The sequence below is a fragment of the Xenia sp. Carnegie-2017 genome, unplaced genomic scaffold (assembly GCF_021976095.1).
Source record: "Xenia sp. Carnegie-2017 unplaced genomic scaffold, XeniaSp_v1 HiC_scaffold_6, whole genome shotgun sequence".
Classification (NCBI taxonomy): Eukaryota; Metazoa; Cnidaria; class Anthozoa; order Malacalcyonacea; family Xeniidae; genus Xenia; species Xenia sp. Carnegie-2017.
In genome coordinates, this window is record NW_025813526.1 from 14,101,073 (window position 1) to 14,119,608 (window position 18,536).

General features: G+C 35.8%; 2 protein-coding genes across 2 annotated transcripts; both read left to right on the plus strand.

The window, feature by feature from the left end:
- Nucleotides 1-5,883: 5,883 nt before the first annotated feature.
- Nucleotides 5,884-6,964, plus strand: LOC124457138. The gene has a single exon (XM_047007425.1). The coding sequence runs from the start codon at nt 6,281-6,283 to the stop codon at nt 6,962-6,964; it is 684 nt and encodes a 227-aa protein (XP_046863381.1). The 5' UTR covers nt 5,884-6,280.
- Nucleotides 6,965-11,334: 4,370 nt separating this feature from the next.
- LOC124457738 (early lactation protein-like) lies at nt 11,335-14,875 on the plus strand. Its single transcript, XM_047007927.1, has 6 exons — nt 11,335-11,441; nt 11,670-11,700; nt 12,497-12,634; nt 13,087-13,245; nt 14,428-14,469; nt 14,745-14,875. Exons 1-5 carry the CDS (start codon nt 11,397-11,399, stop codon nt 14,457-14,459), a joined length of 405 nt encoding a protein of 134 aa, XP_046863883.1. The 5' UTR covers nt 11,335-11,396; the 3' UTR covers nt 14,460-14,469; nt 14,745-14,875.
- Nucleotides 14,876-18,536: the final 3,661 nt, after the last annotated feature.

Sequence of the window (18,536 nt, forward strand, 5' to 3'; positions counted from 1 at the left end):
GAAATTCACCAACTTAAATGATGAAATCAAAGAAGACATTCGCCACAAAGTAACGACAAACCTCTGCCTCAAAAGACCAGTCACACTTAACAACAAAGAACAAAAAGCTATCCGAAACTTACGAAACGACGAAGAGATAGTCATACTACCAGCCGACAAAGGACGCAAAACTGTAATCATGGACAAATCAGACTACATCAACGAAGCGAAGACCCTCTTACAAGACACCAACAGGTATGAACCTCTACAAATAGACCCCAACAAAACCACTACCAACCGCATCAAAAAGAAATTAAAACAACTAAAGACCAAAAAGAAACTTAACGAAACCGTCTACAAAGAATACGACCCAACGACTCCTCCACCGCCAAATTCTATGGAATACCAAAGATTCACAAAGAAAACAACCCGCTACGACCAATTGTATCTCTTCCTGGATCTCCCACGTATGAACTATCAAAATACTTTCTAATATTCTGCACCCACCAGTCAAGTCATCACATCATACTATCAAAAATGCCACAACTTTCCTCACCAATATTAAAAATGTAAAACTAAAACCAGACGAAATAATGATATCTTACGATGTAGTGTCACTTTTCACATCGAAACCACTAAACATAGCCAAACAAGTCACGAACGAACTACTTACTAACAACAACTCATGGAAAATCACAACCGAACTAGACCAAGACGATATCATCGACCTGCTCGAGCTCTGCCTCTCCACTGAATTCTACTTCCAAAATTCATATTACCGACAAATCTCAGGAACACCAATGGGTTCTCCTTCATCCACCTTCCTTGCAGAAGTTGTTATGCAGCACCTTGAAAATCAGTCAGTCACCAACAACGCACACATCAGACTATGGAAGATTTGTTGACGACATCTTTGCTATCGTCGAAAAGACAAAACAGAACACATTCTACACACAATAAACAACACCACACAGAACATAACCTTCACCATGGACAAAGAACAGAACAAACAACTTACCTTCTTAGATAATCTACTTACCAGATCACATGACGGCACATTAAACACACAAGTATTCCGCAAAAATACACACACAGACCAAATACTCAACTTTAATAGCAATCACCCAACACAACACAAGATTAGTTGCATACGAACTCTCTTTAACAGTGTTAAAACACACTGCAATACAGAAGAAGCCAAGAAGAATGAACGCAACTACTTATACTCTACTTTGGTGAATTTCAATTACCCACGAAACTTTTGAAATTTTACCCAAAATCACTACCAGCAGAACATACCTACGATACCAACCACGCATTTAACTGGACAAAAACACAACTTCATGGACGCGCACAGACAAAACACGCACGAGAATTCAAAGAGGCATGGTACAGCAAAGACAACAACATAATTAACAGACATATTGACATCCCCATCATCTATTCACAACTAAAGACAAAACCAAAACAACAAACTAATAACACAACGACTAAAATAAAACACTCGAATTTCATTAACGTAATCGATACACCCGAAACCATGACAACGCATCTTATACCATCCAATAATATCAACTCCACTCCTAACCAACCAATCAGACGCTCCAAACGCCTACAAAATCTTTGTAAATAATATATTCTTACATTCTGACGAAGGCTCGAAGCACCGAGTTGAAAGCTTAATAAAATTTAAAACAAATCCAGAGAATCCTTATCATTGTCACATATATATATGTTTGTCAATTTTAGGCTATGATGGGCGCCCTGCTATTTGGTCATTTTCATTTCTCATTGCGTTTTTAAAAAGTTTTGTACTGATTACAAATATTGATGATTGTTGACTTTCAACGCGTAAAGGCTTTGCACATTACAAGCGAAGTGACCACAGCAAAATTTCGTATTTCATTGTATAATGATCGAGTTAATGTTCATGGTACACATGATATTTGTAATTTATGTAAGTTTCAAAGAAAACAGATTGAGTTGCTTCTTGTCTTTAATTTAACACAAAACTGAGCAGTAGATTAACAATTCGTCGCACTGTATGTTCTGTGTATTTTGATACATTGTCATTATCTATGACTTCATGTTAAACCACACCATGAAGGCTACACTCAATGCATTTAAGATTCGTAAGAAATTACATTTATTTGCTTTCTCCTTCACGTTTCACTCACCAAATCACCGTGACGAGAGTGTATATAACTACGTAGGCTAAATACAAGTGCAGTGCATTAAGTTCCACATAGTATTGGACCAAAACGAAATAACATTGATGTTTGCCATGACTTGTATGCACAGCTGCAATTGTTCATATTCTGATCTGTTTAGTTTGCACATTGTTACCAGCATAAACAAGGCACATAGCTATTTTGGAAAATTACATTTTATGCTACCATCAGTTCATTGAGATCAATGATGGAGATCGTGGAAACAAATTATTGCTTATCAAAACTCATATTACATTCAACGAGCAATGACTTCACATTAATCTTATCTTAAAATACTTGAGAAAATTACTGGCAATGTCAAATACTGATGATATGAGCTTCCTGATATAAGACAGCACTTCAGTTAGGTGTAGCTAATGAACAAGTATATTAACATAATAACAGTTTGTATGACATATATTCTTCTCAAAATGTGCTCCAATATATGTGCATAAAAGTTTTTTTTGTTTATAAAAGACCTTCCATAGTTGATATATTTCCTGTCTTAGTACCTGTCGTTGCACATTTGAATCATTTAGTTGAACGGATTGTTCATGGTGAAAGTTATTTTAGAAAATGATAATATATTCTTGATTAAACAGTGGGAAATATTGATAATTCTAGTTCACTACACAGATATCTCTTTTACCTAAAAATGACCCCAAAATATTTAGGGTTTTGCACGCGCCTGAAACAAGCAATTTCTAAAAGAATAATTCTACATTCAAGATAATATTTCAGATAAGCCCGTGGCATATCTATAGTTGAATTCAAGCTTCTAATTTATAATATAGCAAAACAGGCTCATCACGAATTCTTTTTTAGTATCGAGACCAAATATAAATAGATTATATTTATGAAAATCGGAAAAGGTATATGATTAAGTTTGAGCTTCTCGTATAAGTTGTGTGAAATGTGTTGCGTGGGTTTTGGTGTATGTGAATGTGATTGTTAATGTTATTAAATAGGGTTGTTGTAGTCTTGGTGTTGTTTGTGGTTCTTCTGTCCTTTTTTTCTTTAGTTGTGAAATATAAGATGGATGTCGATATTCCTGTTTATTGTGTCATTACAATTCCAAGTTTCTTTGAATTCGCGTGTGTGTTTTAGTCTGTGCGTGTCCGAGTACTTTAGTTTCTGTCCAATCGAATTTGTGATTACTTGCTTGGGTATATTCTGCCGGTAGTGAGTTCGGGTCTCGTCGTTTAATCGCGTTTTTTATTCTGTGAGTCGTGTTGTTGGGAATAAGTTATGTAATTGAATGTCCTACTGACAGAGAGACAAATTCTCCTTAGTTGTTTAATTTCGTTAACCAATAGGCTTAAAAGAATTTTGATTGATGTTTTGTTGTAAATGAGTTGAAGAGAGAGTCTGAGTGAGTGAGCGATATACGTTTTGATAAACATTGCCAGGGAATAAAATTTCGTTATTCAAAGGCTTGAGTTGTTGCATCTATTCGACATATTCAAAGGGAATATTGCCTGGGCGACGGGCAAGATTCACAAAACGTGGCACCTCCGACGGGATAAGTGAAAATAGTTCAATCAAGAACAAGAATTCGTATTGAAACATGTCGAAGCAGGAAGCTGCGGAGCTAGCGAAGCAAAACTCAAGCATATTACGATCACTTGCGGGAAAACTGAGAGAATTCTTGCGTCAGATAATCACGGGAGAATCGAAAGACATCGTGATGCGTTAAATGAATTAGTAAAGAAGCAGATACCGCCAAACGTACAGTCGAAGGGTTGAAAATAGCTAGCGGCGAAAAAGTCGAAAGCATTTCCGAGTGGGAGGAATCGATAGAAAATACCATCGGTCAAGCTGACAATGCAATAGAACAATTACGCAAGTGGCTTATGGAAGTGAATGAAAGTAAGAAAGCACATTTAAGAAAGGATCAGTTGAATTTCGAGAAAGAGTTGTATGAAACCAAGCTGCACTACAAGACTCAATTGGAAGAGTCCAAGAGGGACAAACCAGAAGAGACAGGAGAAATGAATTCTACAATTAGTGGCAATCTGGAAGCTAAACTACCAAAGCTAGTGATTTCAAAATTTAACGGAAGCTACAAAGATTGGCCAAGATTCTGGAACCAGTTCAGCGAGACTATTGACAAATCAAATATTTCCAATGTAACAAAATTTTCATACTTGAGAGAGTTGCTTGAAAAACATGTCAAGTATTCCATAGAAGCACTACCTTTCACTAGTGAAGGGTATAACCGAGCAAAAGTATACTTCAGTCAAAGTATGGAAAGGAGTCAGAAGTGATTAAAGCCTACACCAAAGAAATTCTTGACTTACCCAACATACCAGATGCCAATGTACAGAAGGTGCATAAATTCTGCGAAAGACTCACCTATTGCGTACAGTCTTTAGAAACTATGGGAAAACTGGAGCAGATCAATGGAAGTGTTGCAATGACATTGGACAAATTGTCTGGTATAAGAAGCGACTTGGTTCGTACCGATCCCAACTGGGATGAATGGGATTACATTAAGCTAATAGAAGCCTTAACATTATGGACTAGGCGAAACCCTAGAAACCCTATATGTGAAGGAGAAAGGAAGGAAAATAGAAACAGTCCCGTGAAAGAGTATTCAACACCAAATTCGGTCAGCGAAAATGTGTATATTGCGATGCAAACGATCATAAATCAGTTGACTGCTCAAAGGTGACGGATATCAACGAAAGGAAACAAATATTGGCAAAAAAGCGCCGCTGCTTCAACTGTACCGGAGAAGGGCATAGAGCAGCCGATTGTACAAGTAAAATAACCTGTCAACATTGCGAGAGAAGGCATCATACTTCTTTGTGTGAACAAGCAATGGGGAAGAAAACCCTGATGACTGCAACAAAAACCAACGAAGGAGTCTTCCCAATCTTGACTGTAAAGGTTAATGGGATCATGTGCAGAGCGTTAGTTGATTCTGGGGCTGGCAGCTCGTATGCATCTGCAAAGTTGGTAAGTGTCCTTGGCATGAAACCTGCTGACATAACAACAAAACAAGTGGACATGCTCCTGAGTAGTAGTGTAGAACGTCTGGAGACCTATGCAACTAAAGTGGAGTCCCTCGATGGAGAGTTTGGTATGGAAGTAGATTTAATTAAAGTGGAAAAAAGTGAACTTTTATCAGTAAAAAACCCCCAATACAGCCATATGATTTCCAAATACTCACACTTAAAGGGGTTGATATCCAAGATGGTGACACGAAGGCTCAGCTTCCAGTACATGTAGTTCTTGGGGAGGAGTATGCCAGAATAAAAACAAAGAATCGTCCCCGAATAGGTAAAGATGGCGAACCTATCGCGGAGTTGACCAAGCTGGGATGGTTCGTGATGTCCCCTGGAAAAGAATTTGATCACAATCATATGTTACTAACACAAACCACTCAAAAGGATTATGAGAAGTTGTGCCGGTTGGATGTTTTAGGACTTGCCGACACCTCAGAACACGATCAAACCTCAGTGTATGGAGAGTTTAAGGAGCAATTGGTCAGGAGTTCAGAAGGTTGGTACGAGTCTGGTCTACTGTGGCGAGGTAACCATCCTCCCTTACCATCTTACAAAGAAGGAAGTTTGCGACGCCTCAACAGTCTTGTAAAGAGATTAGACAGGAAGGAATGGCCAGTGAGTATAACAGGATTATTGAGGAACAAGTCAGCAAAGGGTAGTTGAACTTGTAACCGAGCCCCAGTGGGTAGGGAGTTCTACTTACCTCATAAACCCGTGATACGTGAAGCTGCACAAACAACGAAAATCCGTGTAGTTTACGATGCATCCGCTCGAGCGACTCCAAGTGCTCCATCCTTGAATGATTGCCTTTACCCAGGCCCGCCGTTACAGAATAAGCTTTGGAGCGTATTGGTTCATCATCGTTCATTTCCAGTTGCACTTTGTGGCGATATAGAAAAGGCATTCCTCCAGATCCGAATAAAAGAACAAGAAAGAGATGCCTTACGGTTTCACTGGAAGAGTGACAGTCAACCTGAACCCTTGACATATAGATTCACAAGAGTCGTCTTCGGCCTAACTTGCTCCCCATTTCTGCTTGGGGGAGTGCTAGAGCATCACCTAGAAACTTGGAAAACAAAGATGCCAGATATCGTTGAGGAACTGAAGAAATCTATGTATGTCGACGATCTGCTTAGTGGGGGACAAACAGTAGACAAAGCCAAGGAAAGGAAAAGGAAATCAATCGATGTATTCAACGACGCCAATTTCAATTTACATAAGTGGAACTCAAATGCCCATGAGCTTGAAGCAGATGAAGAAGAAAAGGATGATGAAGAAGAAACTTTAGCAAAACAACAACTTGGAACTAAATCTGGAGAATCTAAAGTGCTGGGACTGTTATGGAAAAAGAAAAGTGACGAGATTTCCATAGTGATCCCATCAGAGAAATCGGCAAAAACGAAACGTGAAGTACTGAGTAGATTGGCTCAGGTTTATGACCCTTTGGGAATTACATCACCCTTAATTCTAGAGGGAAAGATAATTTATCGTGATATCTGTAAGGAGAAGCTCTTGTGGGATGTACGGCTAAGCCATTCTTTGAAGTATCGATGGGACTGCTGGGAGAGCAATCTTCCGTGTGAAGTAAGTGTTCCGCGATCATTAGCTGGGTTCCGAGAACCAATCAAGTCTTTAGAGCTGCACGCATTCGGGGATGCTAGCACACAAGGTGTAGGAGCTGCAGTGTACTCAGTTATTCATCAAGAATCGGGAACTACTCAAATTCTAGTTGCTGGTAAAAGTCGTCTGGCAAAGAGGACCTAACTGTTCCACGGCTAGAACTTGTGTCAGCCCACATGGCAGCGAACCTTCTTGTGAATGTGCGAAACGCTTTGGATCATTTGTCACGGCCGCAAAGTTTTGCATGGCTAGACAGCACTGTCGCCTTGCATTGGATACTTGGACGGGGCCAGTATAAGCAGTTTGTCTCAAACCGTGTCCGTAAGATACACCAACATCCTGAAATAAAATGGCGATATGTACCCACATCCGAAAATCCTGCAGATTTGGCCAGCAGGGTGGGAAATTAAATCAGACGTGGCTCTACGGTCCAGAATGGTTATCTGATATGAGCAGATGGCCAACTAATATAACCACAACTCCAACTACTGCAACAGAAGCAGAAGCGACAGTCTCCCAAAAAAGTATCGCAATGACAACAAAACAGTACAGTGGTGATGTTCTGGAACAGTTATTAAGAAAATGCTCACTTAAACGAGCTCTAAGAGTGTCGTCATGGCTCTTCAGGTTCGTAAACAATTGTACACAAGGGGAAAGAGAACAGGACCATTATCCTTTACCGAGATTGAAGAGGCTAAGATGAAATTTGTCAAACAAGCCCAAAAGCAAGGTCAATTACAACCAAAGTACGAGCAACAATGCAAAGAACTTAATCTTACGCGCAATACAGAAGGGATTTTAGAATGTCGTGGCCGAATTGTGGGTCAGTATCCTATCTACCTTCCACAGATTCCTTGCTAGCTCAAAGAGTAGTGGAAAAGTTGCATCGTGAAACGTTACATGGAGGTGTTGGATTGACAATGGCTGCTGTAAGAGAGACGTATTGGATACCGAAGTTAAGAAGCCTTGTAAAGAAAGTTAGAAAGGAGTGTTTTGGTTGTAAAGATATCGAGCGACATCAGTTCCACACCCTCCTGGAAAGTTACCCGAGGACCGGACTTGTGGCGAAACAGCGTTCGAGGTGATTGGCGTAGATTTCGCGGGACCAATACGTTACAAAGGGAAGTCAAGCAAGGATTGCAAAGCGTATCTGGCGCTGTTTTCATGTAGTCTAACTCGAGCAGTGTACTTGGACATGATGCCGGACCTATCTGCTTCCACGTTCATACCAAGTTTGAAACGGTTCATTGCTCGGAGGAAGACCCAGGAAGATCTATTCAGACAATGGGGGCACCTTCATAAAAACTGCGAAGTGGATTGATACTTTACGAAAGGAGGAACGTCTTCAAGGTTATTTGGAGGAATTCGACATTAAATGGCAGTTTAACTTGTCCCGAGCACCATGGTGGGAGGGCAGTTCGAGCTGATAGGAATTGTCAAACAAGCGATGTATAAGACAATTGGAGGCGCAAATCTGAAGTGGGAAGAACTGTGTGAAGTGATACTTGACGTTGAAGTGCAAATCAATAGAAGACCGCTCAGTTATGTTGAAGACGATGTTCAACTGCCGGTGTTGACACCCGAGCTCTTTTTATTCCAGAGATCCAATCATCTGCCAGAACAGAAATTATGGGTCGAAAGTGATCCGGACTTACGTAAGAGGGCAAGATACTTGAAATCTTGCAAACAAGCCTTGTGGAAAAGATGGTCGAAAGAATACCTCACTGCACTGCGAGAACGACATAACATGAGTCATGGGACTAAAAGTTCATTGTAAACGTAGGAGACGTCGTGCTGATCAAATCCAACGAAAAGAATAGAGAAATGGCCTCTTGGGATCGTTATAGAGACATATCCAGGAAGAGATGGAGTGATACGTGGGGTAATGTTGAAAACGCCAAATGGAAACCTAGAACGACCAGTTCAATTGCTTTACCCAATGGAATTAGCTTGTGATCGACAGAGCCATGAAGAGAGACCTGATCTTAATCCAGACGCTCAACCATTCAAGCCAAAGCGTAAGGCAGCTGAAAATGCAGCGGGGATCATCAAATCGATTGCTGACGAAGAAAACGAAGAGATTTGAAACACTTCCTAGAACAGTAATCCATTTAGATATACATCTTATCTTCAGATGTATAGGGGGGAGTGTGTTGGGAATAAGTTATGTAATTGAATGTCCTACTGACAGAGAGACAAATTCTCCTTAGTTGTTTTAATTTCGTTAACCAATAGGCTTAAAAGAATTTTGATTGATGTTTTGTTGTAAATGAGTTGAAGAGAGAGTCTGAGTGAGTGAGCGATATACGTTTTGATAAACATTGCCAGGGAATAAAATTTCGTTATTCAAAGGCTTGAGTTGTTGCATCTATTCGACATATTCAAAGGGAATATTGCCTGGGCGACGGGCAAGATTCACAAAAGTGTTTCAATTTTCTTTCATGCTTCTCCTGTGTATTGTTTTAAGCAATTTTTGCATGATATCATGTAAATCACATCGGTTGTATCATGGATTGTTGTTTTGTCGTGACTGTTTGAAATTCTTAACATTATTAAAGACACATATTTGGTTGAAATTGAGACTGAGTGGTAATGCTTTGGCGCTCTCAAAGCTCTATATGATACTGGTTTCCTGTTATAAGGAGAGCACTTGATATAGGTAATTTAATGTAGAATATTTAACATTACCTCAGTTTCCATGACATTCTATTCACTACGAAAACTATGTTCTAATTTGTGACAAAAGTTTTTTGTGATTGTAGACATTTCTTAGTTGACAAATTTCCTGTCTTAATGCCAATTATTTTAGATATATGTGTATCAGTTCATACTAATAAGCAAATTGTTCTAAAGATGTTCTTTAAAAGAGTGTGACAAAATGAACCAAGGATACACAATGCAACAAAAGAATGGTCAAAGAATGCAATTTATATCTAATAAAACATTTGTACTGCAAACACTTTTGACGGTTCGTATATCTATGTTCATAAAACGCAATAGTAACGTAAATTTCAATACATAAGCAAGAAGATAGAAGCCTTGATTGAAATCGTCGATTAATTTTTAAATGAACACAATCAGCTAGAGATCCACATTTTGATATGATTACGACAAAAACCTGTAAACCAAAGCAAGAGGCCCATGTGAGGTTTTGTACAATGTTATAATAGTTGTAAGTGGAATAAACAAGTCTATATTTCAACTTTTGAATAGTAGGTGCAATTATACAATAGCAAAGATTTTTTTAAGTAGCCAGTATTCATCAGTATTCACGCATGATAATGAAATTATAGCATTTTATTTTATTTGTGTAAAATCACGTAAATTATCAAGAAACTTCGAAGGTCGTGTTGGTGTTCGACATTCATATTAGCTATAGTTTAAAACAACTTGTAATGTATAAACTTATTGCTATAACACGAAATAGAGACAACAACGTTGTTTGCCAAACTAATAATAAGTCCTGATATAATTTATAACAAGTGCTTTTGCTATCTGATATACAATTACAAAATCATGATATAATACTTTCAGGAACAAGTTATAAAACAAGACCTTCGAAACTTTACTGTACAAAGTTATATCATAGCAACGTAATCAGTATCGGAAACTAACTTGTAAATTGTGACATCTATAAATCAACTGTCTAGTACACTATAGCGTAATTGAAACATCAAAACATCCTTTGTCTGCATATTGTTTTAAAAGCTGATATTGTTGAAGTATTGCGGGGAAATTTCATTAAAGTACTTAGTTTGCTAACTTTAACAATGTTGTCATAAACATGATCATTGGGTTAGTATGAAATAATATCAGAGATTTATCTGGAAATATCATTGATATTACTTAGTATGCTAATTTTTACGATGTTTTAAAAAAGACAGAATGTCGAGGTATGGCCAACTTAAATCATGGTACATGTATCCAGAAAGGGTGTTTTTTTTTCAAAAGAAAACCGGTTAAGCTTTTTGTAGGAGTACAACAGGCTCTAAATAGGTTTTTTGACACAACTTTCAACATTTTCGGGTTACCAAGTAAACACATTGTCAAATTATTATCATTTACACTTTGAACCACTTTTCGGACGACACGCAAGGTTTTGAAGCATTGATAATGACAAGTTTAATAAAAGCTTTTGTTATATAGTTGTAATATCAATAGGACTCATGATAAGTTAGCGTCAGAACCAAGCTCTAAAACATCAAATCAAAACAGCTTTATTTTCGTCTCGTGTTGTGCATAAGTTAAGATGTCTCGCAATTTGAAAATTTGTGTTTTGAGTTTATGGGGGAAATAGTGTAGGGGAAAAACATTGAAAATACTTACTATGATATTATGGGGGAAATAACATTGAAGTATGTGGTAAATAGTAGAAAATAGCAGTCTAGTATGACGGAAATAATATGAGGGGAACTGTCATCAAAGATTCTTAGTATTCTAATTTTCACGCTGTTTTAATAAACATGACCAATAATTGTGATTATAAAATGTGAATGCCTTCAGTTGGAAGCCACTCTTAACTCAGACTTTCTCGTTAATAGAGTACACGAAATAATTGCTGAATTGAGTCGACATCATGAAATTACACATATCTGTTGCGCTAGTAGCTATCGTCATCATGGTAAGAAGATTAAGCAAAATTTTAAGTAAAATTTTTCAATGTAATAGCATGCACCCTTAAGTTTTAGTCCACATATTTTTTACAAGCGTTAAAACATTGTTTTTATAATTTTTCACAGATTAACTTTAAAAGTAAATTCTCATGTTTTAACTAAGATACTTATCATTCAGCTTTTATTTGTTCGTCTAATATCATCTAATAATTTCTTTGAATGTATTCGACTTGTAGACGCTTTCTGCTGATGCAGTTGTTAGAAGAAGTAAGTATACAATTTCATTTTCTAACATTGACATGTGTGAGTTTTGATCATTTCTAAAAGGCTGTTGTTTCTTATTGTGTGATAGCACTTCCGTAGGACTTATTGATAGCGTTCTCATAATTTTAGCTTTTGTCAAAGGCGCTTTTATTGTGATCTATACAGATTTAATTATTAGGAAAAATTTCTCGGCTTTTATTTATTCAGTGTTAAAACTTACGTTGGTCAACTCACAAGAGCTCGTCGTGAGACAGACAATTAAAGAATTCTTTTAAGAACAAATATATCATGAAAATAATCATAAGCAAAAAGCTCAGAATATTAGACAAACGCAAGCTTTGCAGGCAATCCCAATATCAATTCATTCTCGTTCGTGCATACACTACGAAAAATTTTAATTTAGTAGAAGCAGTATACTTGTATTTAACCAGTTTAGTGCACCTACCGTAGTTATTTATTGCTTAGTCCATTTCGCTCACAGTACGTTTTGGAGAGTTTAATGAAACATATTTCGCTGTTCAGTCATTCACAATTAACAAATAATTTTTGTGCAAATTTACATAATCTCAAATGACTACAGTATTTTTGCAAGGTTTATTTCAATAAAGTATTTTCAATGTTTTAATCGCCACCTTGAAAGTCTTATTTCTAGCCAAAATATACAACGCAGTTATGTGCAAATTACATTACATTCAGTTCAAATTCCCTCGTGAATTTACTTTAACCTAAGCTGTTCAATTCACGCATGTTAAATTCAGTTATTTTGTTGAAATTCACAATTATTGTGCATTAATTTTAGAATGTGCTACGTTTTGCCCCCTGAATTATGCTCCAGTATGTGGCAGTAATTTGGTAACTTATTCCAATCTTTGTTTCCTGAGAAGCTCGGCTTGCATAAAAAAGATACGAATTTCTGTACTATTCAGAGGACCATGCAGTGAGTGTTGCTTGATTTTTAGTGTTTTATTAAATTTTGATTTAATTGAAGTATTAGTAATATTAAATTGGGAGTATGGCAGGAAGGTTTTGGTGTACGTACTTTCATTTAGAAAATGAAACTCATATGACTTAAAACTTAACTCATATAATGAATTTATGGAATTTATGTTGCGTTTGCCTCGATTTATAGTATTTTCTTACGCCCATGATGTTTATATGCATAGGTATAAGAAAAACTCCGTTATACAAGTCTCAGAACACATAGAAATTTTCTGACATTTGTTATGCCAATAGCACCTTTATTTCGTTGTGTAAGAGAAAGGAGGATTTAGTTGTGCACAAAATTTCATGACTTTTAACTTTAGTTAAACGGAATGAAATTGAACTCAATTGTTTTATAAAACTATATGAAATCTTTTCAAATATCGAATTTTTATATTCTATTTACAGAATGCTTGCTGCAGCCAGTGACCGGACCATGCAGAGCACGCTTCAGACGATTCTACTATAACGTCAACCAAAGAAAATGTTTGCCGTTTTACTATGGTGGTTGTCGTGGAAACAAAAACAACTTTAAAAGTAAAATTTCTTGTGTAAGAAGCTGTAAACGTAAGTACGATATATTTTATGGAAAAATTAGCAATATATATCGCAAATAAAATGCATGTATACTGTAAAGCACTAAATAAAATAGTTCTATTATTAAATTAGTCTTATGAAAAATATCGATTTAACACAACTGCTGAAAAAAGATTACCAAAGAATTTTGAATCTGACATGTAAAAACAAATTTGGCAATTTTTGCTCTGCTTTTAATAAGCTCAGAATTTATTTAATATTCATTTGTGCAAGTTTAAGATGACAATTGTGCTCTTTGACAACTTTCGACATAAAAAATTTCAAGTAACATTTATTAAAAAAATTTTTCATACACAATAACATCTCAATGATGCATGAATAGAATAAATGGTTAAAGAATTTAAATGGGTTTAAATAGGGTTTTGAAATTACATAAAATTTATTTTTCAATAGGTATTGATTTTTGGCTAATGTTGCTCAAAAGAGTCACAAACATGGCGCAAGTCAAAGTATATAAAACCTTAAAAATCATGCAATACTATACAATAATGAACATTTAAATGATTTGACTTCTCTACCCCATCGCGAGAGAACTGAAAATTGAGCTACTATTTATCTTGATGAATTAAGATGTCAAGGGAGCACTATTAAGCTCTATTTTACGGAACACACCAGTTAATGTAAGCTGACGCCATAGAAATGTCGAAATCGGTCAACTACAGCCGAGATTTACTATAAGTTTGACCTAAGTGAAAAGTAAATAAGAGTGTAGGAGTGCAATTCAACTGACAGGCCTTTTGTTCATAATATTGCAGCGTTTTTGCGTTTTGTCATTGATGTCTGTATATAATATATAATATAAGATAAAACTGCAATACGTAAATACGATTTTTTTTTACTTGCAATAGATATTGTTGCACTATGCAAAAATGCACGAAATACCTCTGTATACATAGATCTTATGATATGAATTACATTGTTTTTTTCACGAAAGTAAACTCTGCAAATGTGCTCTTTTTTAAAAATGAAACTTCCCAAAAGCTTAACTTGGTGCCTACGCCCTAGCTATCTATCACTGCATAGCAAGCAAAAAGGATTTTCATTGCAAATCTCCTATTACATAGTAACATTTTCCTTCTGTACTGAAGGGGGAATAAAATTTTCTTTGTTTCAACATGTGTTTAAAAGTGTACCCATTATCTATTTGTTTAGGCACTTACGTGAAGCCACCAAAAAAAGGGTGAAATGAAACAGGTAATAACACATTTCAATATTAAGCTTTCACATGGCAATAGTTTTGATTGTTGAATCTAATACTCCATTTTTCAAGAAGCCAATTGCTCTTTACAGTACACAATAAATGAACTTGCACTTAAACAAAAATAATTTGAAAAGAAATATTTTTTCGTTGGCAAAATGAGTAAAAGCAGAACTTTTGAGAACAGATTGCGTACGTTTTTTCTATAGCTACCCCAAATTTGGATATTTTTTATGAAAACATCATTTGTTTATTTTTGTCATGGTTTTAGGAGCTGCGTAAATGTGTGTTTGGTGTTCACATTGGCTTTGTTAGACTTTTTCTTTAATTATGTAGTTTTCTTCATTCAGTAATACAATATGTTAATCTTTTCTTTCTTTATTAAACACCATTGTTGCAAAATGTTGTTCTTGTATTTTCTCAAGTTTTTACACTGTAAAGAAAATGATCAAATCTTTTCAATGTTGTGAACAAAGTAGAAATAACTTGTTGATGATAGCATACAAATGTTTTCATTTAGATAACATATTTTGACCAAATCAGTTTTGCAAAAAACCTACGTAAATAATTGAGCATCATTATGTAGTTAAAACTCAGACAATAATAAATTACTAGTAGCAAGAAGTGCTGAAATTTTTGTTATCAGAATTAACAACATTCTGAATAACGAGTTTGAATAAAAGACACTCGTCGCGCATGCGCGACTTACAGTTTTGTTATTTGTGTGAAGTGCTCGTAAGGTCAAAATGTTTATATTTTCAGTAATCATGGGATAAACAAACAATTGACTCGTCAATTGTCACACAAAAGTTGATGAACATCGATAAGTTCATGGCTATCATGAATACCCGCGAATGAATCGATTTGCTTTTTGCGTTTTTTTCTACACATGATTTACGATGATGCTTTCGCCGGCAGTATGCAAAGCCTTTACTTTTTACAAAAACCGATTTTAAGAGTTGATGGATAACATTGCTATACAAACAGGGTGACTTCAAGAAATTTTTCCTTGCAGTAAAATGTCTATCACAGACAGTCATCTTTTACACATGTGTGACTAATGTCTTTACAAAGATATTTCTTCTCATTGCTGTTATAGAAACAAATTTCCTTTTTTTTACTATTTCTTATACTGTTTCTCCCTGTTGAAGCACTAATATTCAAAAACTAAAATCCTTCCCCACAAAACATACTATGAATACTAAGCATGAAAACCGTTGAAAAAAGTCCATTACAGATGATTTTCCTTTTCATAGTTGCGTCTGCTCAGTTGAAAAAGTTACACTTTCGTCGTCGGAGATGAATTGGCTTTGAAAATACGGCCTTTGTACATAAACCCTCGATTTTGAAAGGCGGAGATTACCAGGATAGTCACATTCTTTTTATTACTTTCATTTCTTACACATCCCCATTAATACGGTACATGATTTCGTCTGTGGTCGTCCTTGTCACCTACATTTAACATACGTATTTTCATCCATGTTGGATACTATTTGCTCTAATCCAGCATCGCAGAAACAAAGATATTTATCTATGAACGCAATGATGATCACGTTGTTTTTGTACTTACCACAGAAATAACCAGTAATTGAAACACAGCACAAGCAGAACTGCTGAATGAACATTTCACCGCTTTCTTTAAGTGTTGCAAAACTCATAAACTATTCATTTGCAAACGCATGATTTTGTTTGAAGAATAAATCACATTCACACTTCGAAATTTTCAATTCACGTGTGAGAACCACGTTTCTTCAAATAAGTAAATATTGTTTAGTCACATTGTTCAATATCTTCCCAGAGAGTCCTTATCATTTATTCATTTAGGCATAAATTCCTTCGGAAGATTTACGCACACACATCTTCATTTTAGTTTACGTTTTTTTATTAAAGACTCGACGTTAAACTCTTTCTTCAAAATTTAGTCATATCCGAATAAATTAGTATTGAAGGCACACTATTCAACGGTAATTGCTCACTATTCTTGACAGTCAATTCACTCGACCAGGTCCATTGCCGCGACCTATATATTCGTGAAATCTCAAGTTGGCGCGTGTCAAGATTTTTCTAGGGCAGACGTTACAATTTATAACATTTTTTATTATATAGGAGTGGATAATAAAAATGTTAAGTTGCGCACACATGTGTTTTTCTGTTGATAAACATTCGTAACGAACAGAAAGACAATTTGCGAACAATACCTAATGATAGCATTAGTATGTTTTTTTTAAAGGCGGCTGATTTGCATCAAGGCGATTTACTCTGCTCGAAAAGCAATGTGCTTTCATGTTATCATCGGAACTTTTAACGGCACGAATATTTTATTGACCGCATGGTGGACAAGAGTAGATTTAATGTGTTATTACAAGTAGACAATAAATAAGTTTAAGCTCTCAATAGTGACTTCACAGTCCCAGAGCCAAGAAATGTTTCATGTAGTATAAGAGTTTGAGCATCTCAAATGATTTTCGTTTTAAAATATGTACGTATGTGTAATGTGATGGCCAAGAAAAGTACCTAACTGAGGCTGCGTTTACATTGTACCGGATTCTCTCATCACGGCACTTCATTTGCTTAAAAAGGGGTAACTGTTCGGAGTAAAAGTTTATTAAGCTGATAGATTTTGTCAATTTATTACGTTTCTAACGTTGAACAATTTCATTGTCTTTTAATACAAAGAATATTCAACCTGATACGATAGCAATTCGGTATAGTGTACAGTCTAGTATGAAAGATTATCTATCAATTTGATAACCACAACATGACGTTGGAGTAGACTGACACGCACATATCATAATTAAACAACTTTAAATATTTCGGCTTCATAGATACCGGACCACAACGTCCACAAGAGTTTTAGACGAATTATAAATTTTACCAGGACAGGTCAACTAATGAACTAACAGGGAAGTTTTGCTTTGACATGTTAAACTCATTCGATCATCACTCTGTTGACTCTGTTCATTTACAGAAGAAAATTTTGTTCGATTTATCGCGTAAACGGCGATTTTACTCTTTTCAAAGCGTTTGGACGACAAGTGATGGTATATTATTTATCCAACAAAAACGGTTTTCATTCAAAATAGCAATGAACTTTATGTTATTTTGTGAGAACGTCTCTATAATCGTCTCAAGTAAAGCACCGGAAGCGGAAATAATTATTCTTCCTCGAGCTTGCCGTTGGCTTTCAGAGCGCGTGACACTTATATAGCAGTTCATTTTAATATTTTAAGGAACAAACATTACAGTTTCTGAAAGACATGGAGTCCAATAGGTCCAATAGGCCACATTCCCTTTGTTTAATGTCAGTCCTATACAACAAATCAATTCCATGCTCATGGTCACTGAATGTATAATGATGTAAATAGAATGCTAAAGTCCCATGAATAATGGCCGCAAACTGGAATGTACCATTCAAGTTTGCATGTGTATAAAAATGATTCCTTGCTGAAAACAACTGAGTAACATGAGCCAAGAAGAAATCAAATAATTTACGTACACACAAACACTGGGAGACTGAGAGATACATATATGACACCATATAATTGTTGGCGTTAATGGATGTTTTGATCTTGTGCTGGTTGGCAACAAATTGAACAAAATACAGAAAACATCCTTTAAGCTTCAGTTAACATGATTTAATTGGCTGAGTTCTAACTGCAATGTCAACTGCAGAAAATACATGTCAACTGCAGAAAATACATGTCAACTCATGTCAACTGCAGAAAATACATGTAAAGATCAATGATTTAAATGAAGCAATTGCATTGCTACCGCTTGCCTTTAGCATGTAAATTTTGTAAAATGAACATTGGAATACTGCTTGTCAACTATTCCCAATTCAATATCAGCGTATTATACATACAAACAGTGTTACTTCTTGCATGTTCTTCTATAAATTGACTTCGTTATATGAGAATTTGAAAATAAACGTGATACAGTTACTTTGTCTATATTAAGTGACAAAATATACAAGAGAATTGCAGTTTGTTGCTAATCATATCAATTGTGTGTTTTAAAAACTACTATCAATTTGTCCATTTGGTATTGTGTCGCTTATAAAAGA

What these genes read in the sequence shown, in the direction of transcription:
- LOC124457738 (XM_047007927.1), top strand. Translation starts at nt 11,397, where the DNA reads ATGAAATTACACATATCTGTTGCGCTAGTAGCTATCGTCATCATG. An exon ending in TAGTAGCTATCGTCATCATG is followed by an intron (nt 11,442 to 11,669) that starts GTAAGAAGATTA and finishes TTCGACTTGTAG; the next exon opens with ACGCTTTCTGCTGATGCAGT. An exon ending in TGATGCAGTTGTTAGAAGAA is followed by an intron (nt 11,701 to 12,496) that starts GTAAGTATACAA and finishes CATTAATTTTAG; the next exon opens with AATGTGCTACGTTTTGCCCC.
- LOC124457138 (XM_047007425.1), top strand. Translation starts at nt 6,281, where the DNA reads ATGCCAGATATCGTTGAGGAACTGAAGAAATCTATGTATGTCGACGAT.